Source organism: Podarcis raffonei, chromosome 2 (assembly GCF_027172205.1).
Source record: "Podarcis raffonei isolate rPodRaf1 chromosome 2, rPodRaf1.pri, whole genome shotgun sequence".
Lineage (NCBI taxonomy): Eukaryota > Metazoa > Chordata > Lepidosauria > Squamata > Lacertidae > Podarcis > Podarcis raffonei.
This window is the reverse complement of record NC_070603.1, coordinates 127,164,469-127,189,461: the sequence shown is the minus strand read 5'-3', so window position 1 is coordinate 127,189,461 and position 24,993 is coordinate 127,164,469. Positions and strand designations below refer to the sequence as shown.

General features: G+C 48.7%; 2 protein-coding genes across 7 annotated transcripts in view; one reads left to right on the top strand and one right to left on the bottom strand.

The window, feature by feature from the left end:
- LOC128409560 (zinc finger protein 253-like) overlaps positions 1-24,993 on the bottom strand; it is a 173,186-nt gene that overhangs the window by 2,979 nt on the left and 145,214 nt on the right. The gene's annotated exons all lie outside the window — the stretch shown is intronic.
- SYNGAP1 (synaptic Ras GTPase activating protein 1) overlaps positions 19,735-24,993 on the top strand; it is a 50,189-nt gene continuing 44,930 nt past the window's right edge. For 5 of the 6 annotated variants that reach the window (XM_053380036.1, XM_053380032.1, XM_053380035.1 and 2 more), the window contains exon 1: positions 19,735-19,892. In XM_053380036.1, coding sequence (XP_053236011.1) covers positions 19,871-19,892 — 22 coding nt within the window. In that variant the 5' untranslated portion in view covers positions 19,735-19,870. The remainder of the gene's footprint in view (positions 19,893-24,993) is intronic. The other variant, XR_008329245.1, reaches the window with a different exon arrangement.

Genomic DNA, 24,993 nt, shown 5'->3' with positions numbered 1-24,993 from the left:
ACAAGGAGAAAAAATTTTGATAGTAGGAGTATATGCACCGAATGAGGGGAAATCTGAATTTTTTAAGAAGTTGCATGAGACATTGTTAGACTATATGGATTACAACATTATCATGATGGGAGATATGAACGGAGTGGTATCTACAAATATGGATAAGTCACAGAGACAGGTAGTTACAAAAGATGGCAGACTACCAAAAACCTTTTTTGAACTGACTGACAATATGGATTTGATTGACATTTGGAGAACTAAGAATCCCTTGGGTAGAGAGGGAACCTTCTTTTCTGAAACCAAAATGACATGGACAAGAATTGACCAAATCTGGATAACTAGAGGACTGGCACCTAAGACTCGAAAAGTGGAAATTTGCCCTAAAACTTGCTCCGACCATAATGCTGTGAAAATGGAGATGAAATTAACACCAACCGGTTCCTTCAGATGGAGGATGAATGACACCTTGTTTAGAGATCAAGAGGTTATCAAGAAGGCCCAAAAAACCTTGAGAGACTATTTTGAGATAAATTTGAATACTATTACTGAAAAAAGAATAATCTGGGACGCAAGCAAAGCAGTTATGAGGGGGTTTCTGATCCAACAGAATGCAATAAAAAAGAGAGCCCAAAATGAGAAAAAAGATAAAATTCTGGAAAAAATAAAAGAGGGAGAGAAGAAACTGAGAGCGAAATAATAATAATAATAATAATTTATTATTTATACCCCGCCCATCTGGCTGGGCCTCCCCAGCCACTCTGGGCGGCTTCCATAAAAACCAAAAATACAGTAAAATATCACACGTTAAAAACTTCCCTGAACAGGGCTGCCTTAAGATGTCTTCTGAATGTCAGGTAGTTGTTTATCTCTTTGACATCTGCTGGAAGGGCATTCCACAGGGCGGGCGCCACTACCGAGAAGGCCCTCTGCCTGGTTCCCTGTAGCTTTGCTTCTCGCAATGAGGGAACCGCCAGAAGGCCCTCGGCGCTGGACCTCAGCGTCCGGGCAGAATGATGGGGGTGGAGACGCTCCTTCAGGTATACTGGACCGAGGCCGTTTAGGGCTTTAAAGGTCAGCACCAACACTTTGAATTGTGCTCGGAAACGTACTGGGAGCCAATGTAGGTCTTTCAAGACCGGTGTTATGTGGTCTCGGCGGCCGCCCCCAGTCACCAGTCTAGCTGCTGCATTCTGGATTAGTTGTAAAGTCACAAGAGATTCTGAGAGATATAAAGTTATATCAAGTGCAATATATGAAGATGATGAATCAGGAAATTGAATGGAAAATTAAACAAATGAGACAAAGGACATTTGAATCGGCTAATAAATGTGGAAAATTGCAAGCTTGGCAAATGAAAAAAGACAAAAGCTCAATACTATTACTAATTTGGAAGTGGAAGGAAAGAACATTCAGAATCCAGTGGAAATTAGAAAATGCTTCCAGAGGTATTTTAAACAGTTTTATACACAAGGGCCACAGAAAGAGTTTGACATAGATCAATTTTTAAAAACAAATGGATTACAAAAAATCTCTCAAGAAAACAAGATAATGCTGAACCATAAAATTACAGAACAGGAGGTGGAAGGTGCCATTCAGAATATGCAGTTGGGCAAATCTCCAGGGCCGGATGGACTAACCTCAAAATATTATAGATCTTTGAAAGATTGGATAATTCAACCACTAAAGGAGGTCTGTAATGAAATTTTGGAGGGGAAAAAAGCACCAGAGTCATGGAAGGAAGCCTATATTACGCTTATAGCGAAAACTGAGTCTGAAAAGACACAACTTAAGAACTACCGCCCCATATCCCTGCTCAATGTGGATTACAAAATATTTGCTGACATTTTGGCTAATAGATTAAAAAAAGTATTAGTGGAAGAGATACATAAGGACCAAGCTGGCTTTCTCCCAGGTAGACACTTGTCTGACAACACGAGGAATATAATTAACATTCTGGAGAAGTTGCAAGTGAACATTAATACTAAAGCAGTTTTAATCTTTGTAGATGCGGAGAAAGCCTTTGATAAGATCTCTTGGAGTTTTATGAAGAAAAATCTTCAGGGGATGGGGGTTGGTCAAGGGTTTGGAAATGGTATAAGTGCAATTTACTCAGAACCAAAGGCTAAACTGATAGTTAATAATGTGGTGACTGAGGAATTCAAGATAGAGAAAGGTACACGACAAGGCTGCCCAATTTCCCCATTGCTTTTTATTTCGGTCCTGGAGGTTTTGCTAAATATGATTAGAAGGGACCGTCTGATTAAAGGTATACAGGTCGGAGCCAAACAATACAAACTGAAAGCTTTTGCAGATGACTTAGTATTGACGTTACAGGAGCCAGAATCTAGTACTAAAAGAGTATTAGAACTGATTCAAGAATTTGGTCATGTGGCAGGATTTAAGTTGAACAAGTTAAAAACTAAAGTTCTTGAAAAAAATTTAACACCGATTGAGAAAGAGAGGTTTCAGAAGGAGACAGGTTTAACATTGGTCAAGAAAGTAAAATACCTGGGGGTTAATATGACTGCTAAGAACTTAAACTTATTTAAAGACAACTATGAGAAATGTTGGTCAGAAGTGAAAAAGGACTTAGAAATATGGTCAAATTTGAAGCTTTCCTTGATGGGTCGAATTGCTGTTATAAAGATGAATGTATTGCCAAGAATGTTATTTTTGTTTCAATCATTGCAAATTTTGGACAAAATGGACTGTTTCAAGAAGTGGCAGAGAGATATTTCTAGATTTGTCTGGCAGGGCAAGAAGCCCAGAATAAAATTTAAAATACTAACTGTCAGGGCTACCCTAGGTCCCAGCTCACAAAGGACCAACGCTGCTTCGTTGTTGTCAGGGCTGCCCTAGGTCCCAGCTCACAAAGGACCAACGCTGCTTCGTTGTTAAGTATAAAAGTCTTTATTGAAGTTCAGTTTCACTTCCAGAGCCGCAGCGTGCAGCCCCACGTCTAAAGTGTCAGACCACTGATGCTCCGTCTGAGTCTCCTCCCCCCTGACACCAATTTAAGATCCTAGCCTTGCTCCACCTTCTCCGCTGCTCCTTCCTCCTCTGGGTCCGCCTGCCCGCCGGGGTTCCGCCCTTTCTAGCCTCTTCTCCCGCTGATTCCCCTGAGCCTTCTCCCTCCCTCCGGCGGGCTTTAGGAGCTGGTTCCCCATCCGGGTCTCCTGCTGTTCCGCGCGCCTGCACATTTGAACTTGGCGCGCGCGCCCAGCCAGCAGCTTTCCTCCTGACCGTTTCACTGCTGCTGCCACTGCTTCCCCCTTCGGGGGGGCTAGCTGCAACTGACCTCCCTTCCGTTCCCCCACTCTCCGATGGAGGCGTGGTCAGCCCTGACTCCCTCTCTGGAGGAGACGCTGGCCCTGACACATGTGACTCCTCCCCCCCACTATGCTCTGGTGGGGAAACTGGTCCCGATCCTCCACTGCTGCTTTGGGGTTCCCCTCTGGCTCCTTGTTTCTGGTGCGTCCCCCCTGGGACCCCCCTTGCCCTGACCATCGGCGCCCCCTTCTGGGAATCTTCTGATTCGCTGGAGAAGCTCATGGAATCTCTCGGGCCACTGTCATACTCCCCTACGCTGCCCTCAGATTCTTCCCCTTCGCTCTCCCAATCCTCTCTCCCCAGTGCTCCTGCTCCTGATTCCCTGACATCCATCCCCCCCTCGAAGCCCCCCCCTTCCCCCCTCCCCCTCTTCGGGTGTGGGTTCCGGGTGCTCCAGTCCTGTGGGTGTGAGTGCGGGATACCATTCTTCCCCCCTGGTGTGTAGCCGGTCCACTGGATCCGGCCCAACCGCAACGGGCTCGTCGACGTCGATTTCCTCTGCTTCCATTTCTCTGCTGATGTGCCCGAATCCAGGATCCTCCCCCAACACGTTCATGTCCTCCCCTCCCCCGGGTACCTCTGGTGAGACTGCTTGCAAAGGTCCCCGCAGCAGCTCCCTGTGCCACCCCACCTCCGGTTGAGTGTCCCACCAATAGGAGCGGTCTGTGGCAAACCCCGAGAGAGACCCCTCCGAGGAGCTAGTGTCCGGCGTCATCTCTTCAGCTGATGAAAAACCCTGGAACGTACTGGCTGACAGTGTGGGTGTGAAGAGCCAGTCGTCGAAAAACTCTGCCGGCATAGGTCTGTGTGGGAAGAGTGCATGGAACTCGTCTTTAAGATAGTGCTCCTCCACGGCATAGCACGGTACCCACCTGTTGGCACTGGCTGGGGTACCTTCCCTGGCGAGGAGGTATTCCACCCCCTCTTCCCCCCACCTCGAGTCCAAAATCTCCGTGACCTCGTTGAGTGGCGTCGCCCTCCGTGACCCCTCCCTCTTCGGAGATTCACTAAGTGTGTCTGGCGCGTTCCCTGTCGCCTGAAACCTGTGGGGTTCCCTGTAGGGTGTGAGCACTGACCTATGAAAGACTGGGTGCATTCTGGAGCCCTCCGGGAGTGTCAACCGGAAGGCCACTGGATTGATTTGTGCCGCGACCTGGTAAGGTCCCAGCTGCTTGTGCTTGAGCTTCCTCTTAGCTAGCGTCCTGGCCGGCACTGCCTGGGCTGCTAACCAGACCCAGTCCCCCACCTGGATGTCCTCCCCGACCCTCCTGTGCTTGTCTGCCTGCATTTTGTAGGCGTGTTTCGCCAGTTCCAATTGCCTTCGTTGTTGCTCGTGGACCTCCTGTAACTCTGCTGCTAAGTGCTCTGCTCCCCTTGGCTCCCCCTCCCCCTTCGTCTCTAACCCCGGGAAAGTTCTGGGATGCCGCCCATTATTGGCGAAGAACGGTGTCACTCCCGTAGACCCGTGCTTCGTGTTGTTGTAGGCAAACTCGGCCAGCGGTAGGTAGTCCACCCAGGTCGAGGGTTGTTGATTGGCGTAGCATCGCAGGTACTGCTGCATGATGGCGTTGACCCTCTCCGCTTGTCCGTTGGTCTGCGGGTGTCGTGCTGACGCTAAGTTGATCTTGACGTTCAGGATGCCCAGCAGCTTCTGCCAGAAGCTTGAGACGAATTGGCGACCCCGGTCGGACAGGATGGACCGCGGCAAGCCGTGAGCTTTGAACACGTGGTCTATGAACAGCTTGGCGGTCTGTTCCGCTGTGGCCACTTTCGCGCACGGAATAAAGTGCGCCATCTTGGTGAACATGTCTACGACCACGAGCACCGCTGTTTTGCCTCGCGAGCTGGGCAGATCTGTGACAAAGTCCAGGGCCACTCTCTCCCACGGTTCGAGCGGCGTCTGTAGGGGTTCTAGTAGACCCGCCGGCTTCCTGTGTACTGGCTTGGCCCTTTGGCAGGTGTCACACCTGGAGACGTAATCCGCGACTTCTCCCCTCACCTTGGGCCACCAAAAGTCTCTGGTTACTAATTCCGCCGTTTTGTCCTTGCCGAAGTGCCCAGCGCTGGGCGCGTCGTGTAGCTGCTGCAAGACTTTCGCGCGGAGGTCGTCTCCGGGCACGTAGAGAGCCCCTTTGCGGATGAGCAGTCCGTCTCGTATCTGGAACTCGTCGTCCTTCGCTGTGCCTTTTCGCACCTCCTCCATCTTGGATTGTGCGAACGAATCCGTCTGCAGCGCTCGACGCACCGCGTCCAGGTCCACGGCAGCTGAAGCGCACGCCCACGCTTTCGGTGCGAAAATGTGCTTGGCCGCCACCGGCGCCGCTTCCTCGAGATACTGCGGCTTCCTGGATAGTGCATCCGCCATGACGTTGTTGTCTCCCAGGATGTATTCTATCCGGAAATCGAAATCCGCAAAGAACTCCGCCCAGCGGATGTGTCTCTGGTTCAGGAACCGCGCCGTGCGCCAGTACTCCAGGTTCTTATGGTCCGTGCGGACTTGCACTGTGTGTCTGGCTCCAACGAGGAAGTGCCGCCACGCCTTGAAAGCTGCATGAATGGCCAGCAACTCCCTGTCCCAGATGGTGTAGTTCTGTTCCGCCTTGCTGAGTTTCCTGGAGTAGAATGCGCACGGCCTCCATTCCCCTTGCGGATCTTGCTGCAACAGGACGGCCCCCACCGCTCTGTCCGAGGCGTCCGTCTCAACCCTCATTGGTCTGCTGGGGTTTACATGTAGCAGCTGTTCTTCGGACGCGAAGAGACGCTTGAGTCTCCGAAAGGACTGCTCCGCCTGGTCCGTCCAGGTGAACTTCTTCTTCTTGGAGCTGAGGGTGTCCGTGATGGCCGCCGTCTCCTTCGCGAACCCTTTGATGAACTTGCGATAAAAGTTGGCGAAGCCGACGAACTTCTGGACCTCCTTCCGATTGCGCGGGCTCTTCCAGTCCAACACCGCGCGGACCTTGGCGCTGTCCATGGCGAGTCCCTTGTCGGACAGCTTGTAGCCCAGAAAATCCACCTCCGTCATGTCGAACTGGCACTTCTCTAATTTGGCGTAAAGTCTGTGCTCCCGTAGCCTCTGCAGGACCTCCTTGACGTCCCTCTCGTGAGCCTCCTGCGATTCCGAGAAGATCAGGATGTCGTCCAGGAAGCAGACGCACTTCTTGTAGAGGAGTCCCGCTAACACATGATGCATGAAAGCTTGGAAGGTATGGGAGCCATTTTGCAGACCAAAAGGCATTACGCGATATTCATAGGTGCCTAAAGGTGTAAACATGGCTGTCTTCCACTCATCGCCCTCCCGCATGCGTATAAGGTTGTACGCCCCTCGTAGATCCAACTTGGTGAAGATCCGTCCCTTCCTCACCGTCGCGAGCAGGTCGTCGATCTTGGGCATGGGGAATGCTGCGGGCTTTGTTTTGGAATTTATGATCCTATAATCAACTATGAGTCTCCGTTGGGGCGTGTCCTTCTTCTTCACGAAAAACACGGGACTGCCCCCCACTGCTTTAGATTCTTGGATGAACCCCCGCTTCAAGTTGTGATCTATGAACTCCCTGAGTTCTTGCAGTTCATCTTCAGACATGGAATACAGTTTCCCAGTCGGCAGCGTCGCTCCCGGCAGGAGGTCAATCTTGCAGTCGTAAGGCCTGTGGGGAGGCAGCTTATCCGCTTCCCTCTCGCAGAAGACCTCCAAAAACTCCTTGTACTTGTTGGGTACCGCTTGCACCATGCCTAGGTGTAGCTGCGGTTCATCCTCTTGCCCCTCCTCCTCCTGGCGGGTCTGGATGCAGTGTTCTGCGCAGTAGGAGGAGCAGAAGGTCAACTGCCGCTGGTACCATGCTAATGCCGGGCTGTGCCTATCCAGCCAACTCATACCCAACACTATGGGCGTGTCCGACAGGTGGGTGACGTTGAAGCTGATGACTTCGCGGTGGTTTCCAATTTGCATCACCATCGGTGGTGTTTGCTGTACCACCTCTCCTCCCAGTAGCTTCCTGCCATCGACCGTGACGACGTTTAGGGGCATCGTGGCTGGCATGAGTGCTATGCGATGTTGCTTGATAAAGTCCACTCCAATAAAGTCTGCGTTGCTCCCAGAGTCAATGGTTATTGGTACTTGCATGGTGTGCCCATTGGGCAACTGGAGCGATGCGGTGAGTTGCACCACTGGTTTGGGTGGGAGGGGGTCTGTGGGCTGTAAAATCTCTGGGGACTGCTTCACTGACTTGCCTGGTTGGGCCCCAGTGGCTCTGTTTCCAACCAGGCTTCTTCTTCCCCCTGCAGCTGTTTCGGCTGCTCACCTGTTCCCTTTACTGTTGCTGAGGCTGCAGTGTGCTTCTGGAGCCTCTGGGGACACTCTTTGGCCATGTGCTGTGCACTGTCGCAGATGTAACACTTCCTGGCCCCTCTAGGAGCCTTCCCCTTGACTGCTCCCGGTGTTTGGGCTCTGCTGGCAGTCTGAGCCCTGGCACCACCAATCTCCATCGGCTCTTCTCCCCTTCCTAAAGGAGGCATGGACAGCGCCCGCCCCGCCTCTCTGGGAAAGAAAGGGGTTGTCCTGGCTGGGGTGCTTGCCTTACGTCCTTCCTCCCTGCTCCAAGGGCGTCCTTCCAGGCGCACACCAATTGCCAACGCTCTTTGGGCAACTTCTTGGGTACTTTGGGGTCGTTCCCCTCTTGCCAGCTCATCTTTCACCTCTCCACTTAGCCCCTCCCAGAACAGGTCTCTGACAGCAATAGAGTCCTTCTCCCAGCCCAGCACGTTCAGTAAGGCAAAAAAGCGCGAGTGATATTGCCTCACCGTCGCTTTCCCTTGCTGTAGTCCATGCATTTCCCTCCGAGCAATATCTACATCTACCGTAGATTTAAAGCAAGCGTCCATAGCTTTGATAAATGCATCGGAATCTTTGAGGGCGGGGTCTTTTTCGCGCCACAAATTCCGCAGCCACGCTTTTGCTTCCCCATGCAAATGAGTGATTATGAAGCCCACCTTCTCTTCCTCATCTCTAAAGTCTTTCCGAAGCAAATTGAGCGCGTAAACCACGTCAGCTCTGAAGTTAGGGTATTGCTGCAGGTTCCCATCAAAGTGGGCTACTAGGCTGCCCCCCCTCTTCCCGAGGCCAACTCCCTCCGGTTTGGGTCCTGGCAGCCCCTCTTTGCCCCAACGGTCCCACCTGGCCTGCAGATCCCGGCAGAGCGCTACTGCTTCTTCTTCTCTTTTCCTGGATGCTGCTACTTCTGCGTAAAGCGTTGTGACTGCTTCTTGCAGTTCTTTCACCTGGCTCTCTGTAGCCATCTTTGCCTCTCTTCGTGAGCTCGCAAAACACCAAGTCTTGCCCCTCGCTGCACCAACTCACGCTGCGAGGTTTTTATTGGAGACGGAGCATACTGTCGGGGCTGCCCTAGGTCCCAGCTCACAAAGGACCAACGCTGCTTCGTTGTTAAGTATAAAAGTCTTTATTGAAGTTCAGTTTCACTTCCAGAGCCGCAGCGCGCAGCCCCACGTCTAAAGTGTCAGACCACTGATGCTCCGTCTGAGTCTCCTCCCCTCTGACACCAATTTAAGATCCTAGCCTTGCTCCACCTTCTCCGCTGCTCCTTCCTCCTCTGGGTCCGCCTGCCCGCCGGGGTTCCGCCCTTTCTAGCCTCTTCTCCCGCTGATTCCCCTGAGCCTTCTCCCTCCCTCCGGCGGGCTTTAGGAGCTGGTTCCCCATCCGGGTCTCCTGCTGTTCCGCGCGCCTGCACATTTGAACTTGGCGCGCGCGCCCAGCCAGCAGCTTTCCTCCTGACCGTTTCACTGCTGCTGCCACTGCTTCCCCCTTCGGGGGGGCTAGCTACAACTGACCTCCCTTCCGTTCCCCCACTCTCCGATGGAGGCGTGGTCAGCCCTGACTCCCTCTCTGGAGGAGACGCTGGCCCTGACACATGTGACTCCTCCCCCCCACTATGCTCTGGTGGGGAAACTGGTCCCGATCCTCCACTGCTGCTTTGGGGTTCCCCTCTGGCTCCTTGTTTCTGGTGCGTCCCCCCTGGGACCCCCCTTGCCCTGACCATCGGCGCCCCCTTCTGGGAATCTTCTGATTCGCTGGAGAAGCTCATGGAATCTCTCGGGCCACTGTCATACTCCCCTACGCTGCCCTCAGATTCTTCCCCTTCGCTCTCCCAATCCTCTCTCCCCAGTGCTCCTGCTCCTGATTCCCTGACAATTACTTTAAAAAAAAAGAGATTAGGCTGCTTGGCTTTAGATATACTTCTCCAGAGTGTCCCAGCACTCTTGGAGTCACCCTCTTTCCCTCCTACCAAAATAGCCAGGTGATAGACTGAGTAGTAAGCAAAAGGAAATATGATTCCTCACATTCAAGTCTTGCTAGGATTCAGCAAAGAACAATGAAGAGGACAAAGCAGGCAGTGATACTTATAAGTTACTTCCGGGTTAGCGCCATTGGCAATGGCGGAGTTCCTCTGACCGATAGGAACCCGCTCCGCGAAAATCGGGTCTTGCTGCCGCGGCGAAGGTGGAGACCCTTCAAAAATCCCAGGCGGAGGAAGCCTGGGAACATGGGATTCGGCTGACATCAGGAGTGCCTCCCCTACTCGCAGGGAAACCCCTTTTTCGGGGATCCGAAGCGACGTGGGATGAGCGGTGCGGTGTTTTGAATCGACCGCTATTTTTACGGAGTGAAGCCGCACAGCCGTTGCCGGAGAGCGCGGACTTTTTCCTGTGGACAATTGGACTCTAAACAAATACCCGTGAGTAGAACGGAAAATTGGATTAAGAAACATTTTAATTTGGCATGGAAGCAGGAAGGTTCTAAACAGGAAGTCCGCCTTCCACTTTTGTAAATAGACTGAAGCAAAAATTGTGCAAGCTAAAGTCTGGAAAATCGTATATAAAGGTCTAAAATTCCTCCAGTTTTAACCACCAAAACCCCTCTTGGAAGCAGGAGTAAAGAGGGGGAATTTTGATTGTTCAAGCCTGCAGGAGAGAGAGTAAAGAAAGATAAATTTCCACCGTCTCAAACCTGGGAACGGGGTGTCAGAGACAGAGATTTTTGGGGAAGTTCATTGACTGTGAATGGAACGTCTTTTGACAGATAGTTAAAGAAGAGAAACAAATTGATTCCAATGTTGCCTTTTGCATTTAAAAGAAACAAAAAATTTGAAAAATGAAAGTAATTCTCTTTTGTTGGACCTGCTTTCAAAAGATGGATACAAATAGAAATTGTCTCCTCTAGAGGGAACTTGTTAAATTGTTGCTGGAATCGATCTGGGGATTTCACAGCTGTGGAGATTAGGATCGTGGGACCAGACTCTGACCTTGAATAAAAATGTGTTTGGAAGAAGTTTTGGTGCTTGCTTTTTGCAAGACAAGCGCTTTGTTGGAGCAGATGCATGAGAAGATGGATTTGATGACTGTTGCAGTCAAAAATTTTGGACAGACAGCGAATATTTACACAGAAACCATTCAGGAACCAACCCAGGAACCTGTTTTGACAGGGCAAGTGCAAATGCAGAAGATAATGGAGGAGGTTGCTGTTGAACCTCAAGTAACACAAATGGAGAGACCCGAGGCCCTGCAGGAGCATAAGCCGCTGTTATTGAAGACTGAATCTGGAGTGGGCCGGGGGGGTCTTTTGGAGGGACTTTGAAACATGCTTTTAAATACTCTCTGGACTACACTGCTGACTATGGGGAATGGGACTGTGGGGAATGGGCTGATCTGCTGAGGAGAGACGGAGATATTTTTGAGTTGGAGTCTCCCCGAGACCTACTCCTCAATGAGAAAGGAAAGAAATTAAGAAAGAGATCAACAAAAGACAAGGTAAAGTGCAGGTATAAACAAGAAGAAGATCTGCAGAAGGGACATGGAAAAGACTTAAGAGCCTCGGACATAAGATTACCAGGTTGATGGACTAGATGGAATGGACAGGAAGGACTGACATGACCCGAGACCAGGAAGAAGAGACGTTGGATGAAGATTGGAAGAAAGTTTTTTAAAAAATTTTTTGGGAATTAGTGTAAAATTAACGAGTATTAGGAAAAATGTTGGAATGAAACTATTTGGCTTTAGTAGAAATGATATAAGGAGATATGTACAAATAAATATTAAGTTTTAAGCTTTAAGGTATTTTATGGTAAGATAAGGTTAAAATAAATTAAGGTAAATTGAACGACAGAATATAGTGGAAGATGGAAAGGATCTGCTGAGCTAATTAATAGGTTAGACTGTTAAGATAAATTACTCAATAAAAATTGAGAAAGATGGAAAGAATTTGCTGAAACAAATAACTAAACTAGAATACAAAAAGGGAGGTGTGAGGAAGTCGATGAAACAAGTAAATGAAAGAGAAAGATATGGAATATTGGATGTGTGTTTTTTATTGTTATTGTTGTATTGGTTTTTATGTTCCCCCCTTTTTTATGTATTGTTATGTATGTTTTGTTAATTTTTTTGTTGTTTTCTTTTCTTCTTTTTTCTGTAATTTTTGAAACTTCTAATAAATATCATTAAAAAAAAGGATACTTATAAGTTACTTTCAGGGCCGTCTTAAGCATATCTGTGGTGCTGATGCCGGGAGGTGCCTCCGCCTCTTCCCTGGCGCCCTCCAGAACTTGGCGCCCAGGCGCCCCGCGCCACTAGCCTCTATGGGTAAGACGTCCCTGGTTGTTTTCACTCACTGAAAGTAATAAGATGGCGCTTGACAGAGAGAGAGGGAACTTACAGTAAGGCTCTGTCTCTATCAGCTTGTAAATGAAAAATGAGAATGTTCTGAAGTCAGGAGGGTTTTAATCCTTAGTCTAAGTTTCCTGCCACAGTCGAAACAAAACAAAAAATTCCTTCCAGTAGCACCTTAGAGACCAACTAAGTTTATTATTGGTATGAGCTTTCGTGTGCATACACACTTCTTCAGATGCACACGAAAGCTCATACCAATAACAAACTTAGTTGGTCTCTAAGGTGCTACTGAGGGACGCGGGGATCAGTGTGTTTTTACATGAGTAGAATGTGTCCTTTTATGATCAAGGTGTCTCCCCTGCCAGGTAAGTAAGACTGTTGAAACGAAGAGAAGCTTACAAGCCACTGGTGCAAATCCTCAAAAAAAAAACAAGATTGACTTTAGATGGGAATTTCCGGAAGGAGTCTCGTTCTTTTATAAAGGTATGAAAAGAAGACTGACAAGCCCCGAGGAAATAGGGAAATTCACGAGAAGATATAAAGAATTACAGGCGGGAGAGGAAGAGATCAAGGGAGCAGAAGGAGGAGCAAGACCAATGGAGGAGCTTGTTTTAGGAGAAGAAGAGGAACAGAACGGGAAAAAATCAGAAGAAGAAGAGGACGAAGAGGAAGAAGAAGAGGTAGATAGATTGTAAGACAATAATTTAAATTTATTTAATTGAAAGAAGAATGGCGTTAAAATTGTGGAATTGGAACATTAATGGGATGAATGATAAGAAGAAACGCAATAAAATTGAACAATATTTAAAAAAGAAAAATTTGGACATTATATGTTTACAGGAAACTCATGTGGCAAAAAGACACAGGAAAATTTTGATCAACAAAAGACTAGGGAACAAATTTATCTCTTCAGATAAAGACAAAAAAAGGGGAGTGGTCTTATATATCAAAAGTAAAATTGAATCTCACCAACTCTTTAAAGATGAAGAAGGGAGAATCATAGCTGTTCAAATCAATTGGCAAGGCGAAAAGTTGATAGTTGTCGGGATCTACGCACCAAATGGAAATAAGACTGATTTCTATAGATCATTGGAAGAAAAACTATTTGAATATATGGATCAAAAAATTATAATAATGGGAGATATGAATGGTGTGGTATCATTGGAAATGGATAGACTAAGAGAAGTAAAGAACAAAGAAGGGAAATTGCCTAAGACATTTTTTACGATGATGAAGAATTGTAATCTGATTGATATTTGGAGACTTAGACACCCATTGGAGAAGCAATTTACGTACTATTCAGAACCGAATCAGTCATTGTCAAGAATACATCAAGTTTGGGTATCGAATGATCTGACCCCAAGAATCCAAAAAATTGAAATTCAGGCCAAAGTGATTTCAGATCACAATCCTATAGAATTGGAGTTAAAAGGTTTTGAAGAAAGATCCTTCAGATGGAGATTGAATGACAATCTATGGGACGATCAGAAGATGGTTGAAAAATCACAAAAGAAATTATTCGAATACTTTATGGATAATATTGATAAAGGTACGAAAATGAGCATTGTATGGGACGCAAGAAAAGCAGTAATGAGAGGATTTTTTATTCAGCAAAACTCATTGAGGAAAAATAACAAAGAGAAAAGGATAAAAGAGATTTTAGGACAGATTATGGAAAATGAGCAAAAATTGATTAAAAAACCTAACAATCTGAAAATAAAGCAGGAAATAAAGACTCTCCAAACTCAATTTGCAATGATAATAAATAAAGAAGTTGAATGGAACATTAAAAGGTTAAGACAGAAAAACTTTGAGTTTGCAAATAAATCAGGAAAATGGCTTGCGTGGCAACTTAAAAAAAGAAAGGAGCAGAGCACAATTAATAAAATTATGATAAATGGAGAAGAGACAGTTGATCCGAAAGAAATAAGGAAAGGATTCTTGGAATTTTACAAACAGTTATACAAAAATAAAGAAAGGAATAATAAGAAGAAAATAGAAAGATATCTAAAAGAGAAAATGGTGCGGAAGATCCCGACAGATCAAAAAGACCAGCTAGCTATTATAGCTATTATAAAGAAATGAAAGATGTGTTGGTGACCCCGTTGACTGAAGTTATGAACAATATCTTAAAAGAAAGAGACATTCCAGAAACGTGGAAAGAAGCATATATTACATTAATCCCAAAACAAGATTCGGATCTAACTCAAGTTAAGAACTATAGGCCTATCTCATTACTGAATACAGACTATAAGATTTTTGCAGGAATTCTTGCGAAGAGACTGAAAAAGATATTAATAAAACTTATACATAAAGATCAAGCAGGCTTCCTACCAGGCAGACAAATGAGAGATAATATAAGAAACATAATTAATGTTATAGAATATCTGTCTGATAGGAGCGATAAACAAGCAATTTTAATGTTTGTGGATGCGGAAAAGGCCTTTGACAACGTGATTTGGGAATTTATGTTGAAAAACTTAGAATATATGGAGGTGGGCCAAGAGTTTTACAATGGCATAAAGGCAATCTATACAGAGCAGAGAGCAAAACTGATTGTGAATAATGTTATTACTGAAGATATACAAATATCTAAAGGAACAAGACAAGGTTGCCCATTATCGCCACTGTTATTTATAACGGTTCTGGAAGTCTTCTTGAATGCAATTAGACAAAATAAGCAAATAAAAGGGGTAACAGTAGGTCTAAATGAGTATAAAGTTAAAGCCTTTGCCAATGATTTGGTACTGACTATGGAAGAACCATTAGAAAGTGTAAAGGAGGTATTAGATGAAATGGAACAATTTGGGAGGGTGGCAGGATTCAGACTGAATAAGAGAAAGACTAAAATTATTGCAAAAAATATGGAACAAAATATGATTGAATTATTGCAGCAACGAACTGAGATAGAGGCGGTGAAAAAGGTTAAATATTTGGGAATTTGGTTATCACCTAAGAATATTGACTTGTATCAAAACAACTATATCCCGGTTTGGGAGGGAATTAAGAAAGATCTGGAGGTGTGGTCCAGAATGAAACTATCATTTTGGGGAAGAATATCCACGATAAAGATGACGGTGCTACCAAAGATGTTGTTCTTATTTCAGACCATACCCATACTAAAGGGTACAGGAACCTTCAGGGAATGGCAAAAAGTGATTTCAAGGTATATCTGGCAGGGGAAGAAGCCGAGAATAAAATTTAAGTTATTGACGGATGTAAAAGAAAGAGGAGGCTTCGCCCTGCCAGATATGAGATTGTATTATGAAGCAGCATGTTTATGCTGGTTAAAAGAATGGATAAAATTAGAAAATAATGAGTTATTAGACCTGGAAGGTTTTAATAACAGATTTGGGTGGCATGCGTATTTATGGTGTGACAAAAAAAGGGTTCACAAAGGATTTGGAAACCACATCTTCAGGGGTTCTTTAATAGAGGTCTGGGAAAGATATAAAAATATATTGGAACCAAAAGTGCCACATTGGTTGTCCCCGCTAGAGGTAATGAGTGTTAAGAAGATTAATATGAGAGAAAAATGGGGCACATATGGTGAATTGGTAACCAATGAAGGAGGGAAATGGAAATTGAAGCCATATGAACAAGTTAAAGAGTATATATATGATTGGCTGCATTATTTTCAAGTAAATGAAACATTTAAAAAAGATTTGAAGGACAAAGGTTATGCTGAAAAAGAATCAATTTTCCAAAAAGACATAATAAATAATGAGTATAAAACTCTGTCAAAAATGTATAAGATATTGTTGGAATGGTATACAAAGGATGAAGAGGTTAAATCGGTAATGATACAGTGGGCAAAGGATTTTGGGTACAATATTCAATTTGAGGAATGGGAAAAATTGTGGAAAGAGAATATAAAATTTACGGCATGTACGTTACTGAAAGAGAATGTGATGAAAATGTTTTATAGATGGTACATGACACCTGTAAAATTAGCAAAGATGTATAAGGTTGATAACAAATGTTGGAAATGCAAAGAAAAAGAAGGGACGTTCTTTCATCAGTGGTGGGAATGTAAGAAAGTGAAAAGCTTTTGGGAAATGATATATAATGAGATGAAAAAAATGTTAAGATATACTTTTGTGAAAAAACCTGAAGCTTTTCTTTTAGGAATTGTAGGAAAGGACATAAGAAGAAAGGACTGCAAGCTTTTCCAATATGCTGTAACGGCTGCCAGAATCCTGTTGGCCCAGAAGTGGAAACAAGAGGAGATACCGACGATAGAAGAATGGAGATTAAAATTGACAGACTATGCGGAACTGGATAAATTAACTGGGAAAATTAGATATATTAAAGATCAAAAGTTCATCGAGGACTGGGGAAAATTTGTGGACTATCTGAAAAATACATGTGGTGTTAACACAATGCTAGTGGGATTTCAAGAGGCACTGTAAAAAACAAATAAGTATTGTTTATTAGAAATAATGGGAGTAAGGAGGAACATTGGCAATACGAAAGAAGGGAATGTGTATTAAAGGTATAAATATGGATGATTGTCAGAGACGCTGAAGGAAGTCCAAAACAGTCATAATTTGTTGTATTTGGGATAAAATGTATAATTGGATGAAAATTAATAAAATTTATTAAAAAAAAAAGAATGTGTCCTTTTATTTAACATGCATCTCAGAGGCAAGGGAAAGCTGAGGGTAATTGACAAGGAATCTGGACTTTAAGAAGGACAATTCCAGGAAGCTGAAGGAGCTACTGGGTGAGATCCCATGGTCAGAAATACTCAAAGAGAAGGGAGTCCAAGATGGATGGGAGTTTCTTAAAGGTGAAATCCTGAAGGGCCAAATGCAGACAATTCCATCAAGAAAGAAAATTGGGAGGCAGCTAAGGAAACCGGTGTGGCTGCATAAGGAGCTTACAGATGAGCTGAGAGTTAAGAAGGGAATGTGTAAGAAATGGAAGAAAGGGGAAATCACAAAGGAGGAGTAGACACGAGTAGCCAACAGTTGCAGGGTAAACGTCAGGCGGGCTAAAACTCAGAATGAGCTCAGGCTTGCAAGAGAGGTTAGAAATAACAAGAAGGGCAGAAGTAGTCATTCCCTTAGGATATGCTTCTGGAGGCAAAGGCTACAGAATGTTGGACTTCAAAACAGGAGAGATCAGCACCATCTATGTAGTCAGTGGCATAGCTAGGGGTGCAGGAGGAAAAAGCAGTGAGGGGCCAGGACAAAAGTTTTGTTGAACCAAATGAAGCCCATTTAGTACGCAATCTTCAGAAGGGCCTCTGTGGTCTTAAACAGGCTGCTGGGCATGGAATGAGACATTGTACAGCATGTTCACACAGCCAGGGCACACACAAGCCACACAGACACGTGTTTGTACAGCAGATGCAAAAATGGGCCCTTTCCCTATGTACTGGCATTTGTAGATGACTTGCTTATTGCAAGAAAGAGTGGCCAAGATTACACACATAGTTCTCCAGTATTTAAGCAAGGGTGTGGAGGTCAAGGAATTAGGAAAATCCTCCTACAACCCAGAGAGCAGAAAATGTATTGTTTCTTCTAAGTCAAAAGCCAAAGGTCACTGAGCTGCTTGACAGCCTCGGTTCTTTGAGTCTGTAGGGTCACTTACTGTACAAGCATCACTGTCTGCCCGGTACCATGTTGTTCGCTGAATCCTGCCAAGACCTACATGTGAGTAAACGTGTTTTCTTGTACTTACTACACAGTCTGATTACTTTTGCAGGTGGAAAAGGGCGCGACTCCAAGTACATTTAAAGCTAAGCAATCTACTCTCAAGTTTCTGTTTCTACTCTGCAAAGGGATGGGAATAGTTTTGTTTTGTTTTTTAATTTCTTTTTATTGAGATTCATTTAAATAACCAAAAGGAAAAAAAACAAATCAACAATTTCAAAAGAAATATCCAAACATAACACAAAAATAACATCAGTTTCCATTACAGTTCTTTGTCTTCTTCCTTGAGTCTTTATATCTTTAGATATTTAAATCTTTCCTCTACACACCTATTGACCTCCTTTCCTCCCAATTTCGGGCTTCTTAATAAAAATTCTTTCTTTTTCCTGCAGCTATTAATTGTTAATGGTTTGCACATCGTAAGATTTATATCAAACCTGCTATAGTTTTTAAGTTTCTATCATTCCCTTCAATGTATACCATAAATTTATTCCAGTCACTAATAAACTTTGTATTTTTTTGGTTTCTGATTTTTTGTGTCATTTTTGCTAATTCAACCTATTTGAATAATTTTATTTGCCAATCTCTGATCGTTGGGGTGTTTGGACTTTTCCAATTTTATGCAATTAACATTCTAGCCACGACTGTAGCATACTGGAATAGTGTTTTATCTTCTTTTTTAATTTCCTCCCCAATTATTCCTAGTAAGAAGGCCTCTGGTCTTTTAGGGAAAGTGTATTTAAATATTTTTTTTAACTCATTATAAATAAGTTCCCAGAATTTCCTCATTTCTTCTCAAGTTTCTGTTTCTACTCTGCAAAGGGATGGGAATAGTTTAACTCAGAAAGGCCAAGGCTCTAAACCTCTCATGTGAGAGATAAATTAACTTTAATATATCTTCTCCTGCTTATCCATCAAATAGTTTCTGCCAGAACCCTCTCGTTCCACCCAACAGAAGGTGAAATAAGATGAGCCACCCCCTACTCACTTGCATGGCTCCCATAGGATGATTTCCTAGGGACCTGAGCCCCCCCATCACAAACATGGCTCTTGCAAGGAGGTCCTGCTGCGCCTGCAGGGTTGGCCTACACTACAGGGTTGTCTGTAGGCTACAACTAGCCCAGCTGACAAGAGAGTGCACATGACCCCAGAGGTCCCAGAAGCCTCAGTCCTCCCTATCTGTAAAATGGGCCCATGAGGGTCCTGCTTTTCCAGCTTGCTGTGGGGATGGAGGGGCCAGTGCAACAGGCCTCTGCTCTGTGTGGCTGGGTCAGGAGGTGGAGGAAGGAGTGAGCAGGGCCTAGCAAAGCCACCGCACCCCCCTCCAAATGCGCCTTGGGATGGGGGGGGAGCTGTGCGGAGCCTTTGCACCCTGGGTGATAAGAATGGGGGTGTCCCCACGTGGGGAAGGTTGAAAGTAGTAACCCCCGCATCGGACACTGCCTTCTTCTCCCACCACACCTAAAAATTGCAAGCTGGGGGTGCCCTGTGATGGAGGGGGAGTCATGCCGGGAGAGTGGTGGATCCAGCGTGATGGGGGGCACCGTGAGACACCCCCCTCTCCCCCGCCACCTCGCCTTTCCTGCCCTCCGCAGCGGCCCCGGTGCCCCCCCTCCAAATGCAGCAGCAGCTGCTGCCGGCGGGCGCCTTTAAGAGTGGGCAGCGCTCCTGCGGCGACGCGGCGGAGATGCGCTGCTGCTGCTGCTGCTGCTGCTCCTCTGCGCGGCCGGCCGGGCTGTGATGCTGAGGCGGCTGCCGGAGGAGGAGGAGGAAGAGGAAGGAGGAGGCGGCAAGGCGAGGAGCGAGGAGGAGCGAAGAGCAGCAGCGGCGGCGGCGGCGGCGGCGAGAGGGAGCCTGTGCGCGCCGCAGCCTCCGCGCCAGCATCCTCCTCCTCCTCCTCCTCCTCCGCGGCCGCCGCCTGCATCCTCGCCCGCATCCTCTCTCGCATCAGGACCAGCGGCGACATCCTCTCGCATCAGGACCAGCCGGGGAGGCGCCGCCAACAGGCGGGCGGGCGGGCGGGCGGGCGGGGGCGCAGTGCGGGGGAGGCAGGCAGGCAGGCCCGGCGCCCCCCCCGCCCGCCGCCTCCTCCTCCTCCTCCTGCCGGGCCGAGCCCCCTCCCCGCGGCTCCCGCTCCCTTTCCCCTGCCGGGCCGGCCGACCCCCTCCCCGGCTGGTCCATGAGCCGCGAGCGCGCAGGCAGAGGCTGAAGGCACCATGTCCTATGCCCCCTTCCGAGGTACGGGCGCGCGCGCGGATGTGTGTGTGTCGGGGGGGGGTGAGGGGGGGGGAAGCTCGCCGCCCCCGGCCAGGTCCACCCAGCCCGCGCCCCATTTTCGGGGGATGCAGCGGTGAATCCGGAGCGAGGCTGGCGTGGGCTAGGATTGACGGGGCGCGCGGAGTGGGGGTGGGGGGCTGCAGGCTGGAGATTATTTTGTGTATCTTGGGGGTCGTCCTGGGGCCTGGCGGGCAAGGCGGGTGGGGGGCGGCTGGAACTTGGGGGGGACAGGTGCCCCCCCTCCACCCCCGTCTGGCCCGCGGCCCGCTTAGGTCTCCACGTGCGGCGGAGGGGGCAGGGAGGCGTCATCCTAGCGCTGGATCCCAGACCTTCCCGGGAAGGCCTTCGTGGGTTGGGGGGCAGGGAGCGCAGCTCCTCCCGCCCCCAGCACCTCTCTGTGGGGAGAGGAGGCCGAGCGAGGCCCCCGCCATCACCACCAGAGGCCCGGGATCCCCTCTGCTCCTCGCAGATGCTGAGCTGGGGGGGGTCTGCCTGAGACGGAGGCCTGTAAGGGGGTGTCTTATAGCTCTTCTTGCCCCCCCCATGCTGCTCACATCTGCCGTCCTCCCTTGACAGAGTGGGCCCCTTCCTCCTGCCTGCATCCTTGAAGGCCCCTGCTTGACCCATAGCTTGGTCTTTCTTCTCCTTCCACCTCAACCCTCAAATTCACCCCCCAAAAACTAGCCCTCTCTGGCGATCCCACTTCCTGCCGTGCAAAGGGTCAGGGTTGGCACTGCCATGTGGTCCCATCCGCCAAATGCGCCCCCCCTCCAATTGCTGAGCACACCATGATGGCTAGCTCGGGATGGGAGTCCGAATAGGGTCCTGGGGGTTTCCTGAGTGCCCCCTCCCACTGCCAGCTGCGCCACCCCCTCCTGTGGCCCTCACGTGGCGGCTGGACCCTCAGCAGCCAGCAGGACCAGTGGTCAGGGAACAGAGGCTCCTGCCACACCTGGATACTGCTCCGCGCACCTGCAGGTTCCTAACTCCTACTCTGCCCATGCTCAGAGGCCTGGAAGCCTCAATCTGTGCCTGCCTCTCCTGTGGGGCAGACCCCCTCTCAGCCATTGGGGGGGGGAGTTAGTGGAGCACCAGGACAGGCAGGGGGGCAAAGTGGGTGAGGGCAGCATTTTGTGGGAAGGGGCTGCAGTGCGCCTGGCAGACACTTTAATGCATATATTTTGTGGTTGTGCCATTGAAAGGATGGTGGGGGGAGCAGTGTATCAGGATCCCACACCAAGTGATGCGTGGGGGACGGGGAGAGAGTGACCCGGGTGTGTGTGTGTGTGTATTGCTCTCTGTTCCCAGTCCTTGTGTCAAAGAGGAAGGGGCTTCTCCGGGGGCGGGGGGGGGCTCTGGGACCCCTCGCTTGGCACCCGGAGGCCTCCCTTCTCTTCCTGTGGCAGGAGAGGGGGCGTGATGTTGCTAGGCAACCCTGTCAGAGGGATGCTGGGGTGGTGGGGGGGCTGTTTCAGCAAGAAGCACATTCCCAGAGTGTGATGCTGCACTGCAGGGAGCTGCTGTCCCCCCCCCCCAGCCACACACACCCGCCAAGACCTCCTTCTCCCCCCCCAAGACAGGAAGGTCCGGCTTCTCCACACCCCCACCTTCCCATCGGGTGGCCTGAGGAGGAAGGGGGCACCCCAAGCCCCCTCCCTTGCTGGCGTGTCCTCTGCTGCCACTTCCAGGAACTGAGGCTGCCCCCTCTGTGGTTGACCCATAGCACAGTTGTTTGGGGGTGCAGGTCCCAATCCCCCAGGAATGACTTGACGAGAGGAGGGTGGCCACTTCTCTTCCGCCCCGAGTTTTCTCCTTGGGAGACCACCCAGGGCCTTTCTTCCAGGTGGGGGGGGGGCGTTCTGGTTGTGTCTACAGTGGTGCAACTCCTTCCTGCTTGCCCCCAACAAGATGGTGCTGCCCAGTGGCTTCTGCCGCTCTCCGTTTGCATATCATTTGCACAGCAACAGAAAGAGGATGGAAAGGTGGCGTGGGGGTCTCCAGGACAGAGATGAGGCCTGGGACACCTCTGTGGTGGCTGGCAGGCAGCTGAAGGGTTAACAGTGTGCTTTGGCAGGATCCGCACCCCTGTCCTGGGGGGGGGGGTGTCCAGGTGACCTTGTGGGGGCTCTGCCTCATGTGACCAGCAGAGGTTGGGTGCTTCCTTTCGCCTGCTGGGGAAACAGCCTTCCTTGGAGAGGTCCCCAAAAAACTTCGCTTTTCCTGGGCCGAAGCCACATGTTCCCCTCTTGATGTGTGTCCGGGGGGGGGGGGGGAGATTTTTTGGCAAGCATCCCTGAAGATGATTTAATGAGCTTGTGGAGAAGGGATCTGCATGCCTCCAGATCTGATTGGCACCTCGAGCTGGGAGCAGATTCGCATTTGCATGCCATTTGCATATCGACAGCCAGTCCTTTTCTCAAAAGCAATGTGTGTGGGAGCTTGGCATTTTTACGTTGCGGGGGGGGGGCTGTTCCCCTCTCTGCCACCATTTCCTGGCCTGTGGCTCTTCCTTGTTGGACTTGGGGAGCAAGGGGGCAGGCAGCGCCACTCGCACCCAGGTCCCTAGCCCCCTCCCTCCTTCTATGTGTCCCCCACCCACCCACCCACCCAAAGCTGGTGGCGCCTTACAGGCTTCTCCATCCTGAATTGGCCTTCTAGCAGGTGGAGAAAGAATGGAAAAGAAAAAGGGAGCGCAAGGGGGGGCTCGGGGGGGCAGCCACAAGCACCAGCCTGGCACCTCTTCAGGCCAATTCATGAAGGGCGGTTGGAATCTCAGATATATATAATCTCATTGCCAAATGGCACCTGAAACCTGGGCTATGGTTGCCACAATTGAACGTCTAGGCGCCTTTTTTTGTTGTGGTTGTTAGCAATGATATCATAATTACGAATAACATCATTTCTGTACTGCTTTATATTTTAACAAACAAATCTCAAAGCGGCTGGCACACCTCTAAACATCAGAAATAATAATTCAGAATAAATTTAAGCTTTGAGAAAAACATTTCAGCTCCTTCTCTAAGAGATCATTCTGTTTTTCCCTGTCGCCACCTGGCATCCTGAGATCGCTACGTGGCCAGAATTGGACCCGTGCCAGTCGCCAAATGCGCCTGGCGCCTGGCTAATTTCTAACGCTGCTTGGGAGGTTGTGGACCCTCCTCCTGCCCCCTTCCGTGGGGCATTTCTGAAACCCGCTTGCTGCACTTCGGAATGCAATCACACAGGGTCAGCCAAGGAGGGCGCCTGAGTTTCTGGCTAGGGGGTGTGGAGGACTGGACTGGGCTGCGGGGGGGGGGGGGTGACGCTGGGTGATTTTCACCTGCCTGTGGAGATGGGATGAAGGCAAGGATATAAATTTAATAAATAAGAATGGCGGTGGTGGTTCCTTGGGCCATCTCTGGCATTGCTTTGCCCTCTGGGGGCAAGATTGTGTTGCCAACCTGCTCCCCCCCCCCCCGGTGTTTGCCTCAGGAGGGCCTGGCTCTTTCTGCCTGCTGCTCGAAGCTGCAGGGAAGCGCCTTAGGGCAAGTGGGCCAAGGCTGCGCCTGAAAGCGAAGGGATGGAAATTACGAGCGGGGAGCATGCGGAGGCGAGTGCGAGGGCAGCTGCCCCCAAAAAGCCGCTGGGGGTGAAGTTCAGAGGGAGAAAAGGCAGCATTTCTCCCAGTTAACTGGTGGAACTCCTGGCCACATGAGGAGAAGGTGCCCACTGGCTTAGGCAGCTTGCAAAAGGGCTGGGGGCTCTCAGGGCCAGGAAGCAAAGAAGAGACTTTCGGGGACTCTTTCCAGCGCCTGCTGCCAACGTTTTCATTCAGGCAAGCCCACCCAGACACGTCTTTTCATATTTCCGCTCGCTGACGATTTTAAGCATTTCCCCGACTGTTTTCAACTGCCTGTTTTACGTTTCAACGTTCCGGTAAAACTCTTGTTCGGAGGCTTATTAGAACCAAGCCGTATGCAAAGATTGTAGAATCATAGAATCATCGCATTGTCAAGTTGGAAGGGAACTGTCTAAGTTGCCTCCCCCCTCAAAAAAAGAGCTGATCTTCATTTTTCAGCAAAATCTGACAAGCTGACAGCATGTAAAATTCAATTTGCTTAGGGTTTTTTTTAAAAAGGGCTCTCTGTTAGGTAAAAGGGCATTGCTGGTGGGGGGGAGATGGCAGAGTGGACCCTCCCCCATATTTATGGAGCTTGGTGGGGGTTTGAAGCCCAACTCCTGATTATTATTATTATTATTATTATTATTATTATTATTATTATTATACCCTCCACCTGTAGATATCAGGGTGGTTCACAACATAAACATACAATATAAGAAATACAAAATTTAATGAAATTTACACACCATTTGATTGAAAAAAACCTCAGCCATTTACAGAAAGAGAAAACAAGCAAAATTTGGGGGAAATCACAACCCTACAAAAGTTAGAATACGTACTAAAACAGGTTAAAATAACCTCTACTTTCTGAGCTTGTCTACAAAAATGTTTTCAGCAGGCTCTGCAGAGAGTCTCATGAAGGTGTCTGTTGGATTTCAAGAGGCAGGGAGTTCCAAAGGGCAGGGTTAGGGATAGGCACCTTGCGTATCTCAGGAATCTATGCACCTGGTCTGCCCCTGTTGGGTGATCAAATGGAGAGAGGGAGACGGGGTGCTGGGCGATGCCCCCCTGCCTGGCACCCTCCCGCCATTTTGGGGAGGGCAGCTTACACCAGCCCCTGCCAGGCTGGCCACGTGGGTGATGATGGGAGTTGTAGTTCAAGGGAGGGCCATCTAGGGAGGCCGCTCCCCGGGGAAAAATGGTTGGGGGCAAGAAAGGATGCAAAGCCAAGAAGAACTGCCCTTCCGAGAGGCCTGGGTGGCCGGGTGGGTGACTCTCTCGCACCCGAGTCCCGTGTGATGCCAGGGCTGATTCTTGGAGTCCCTTTTGAGCTTGTGGGGAGCGCCAGCCCCTCCTCGTCCCAGTTGTGGGGCTGCCCTACTCTCCCTTCCTGCTGTCTCAGGAGCCCTTTGGAGGGAGAGGCCAAGCGGGGCCCATCTTTTTCTGCAGCCCCTGCCAAGA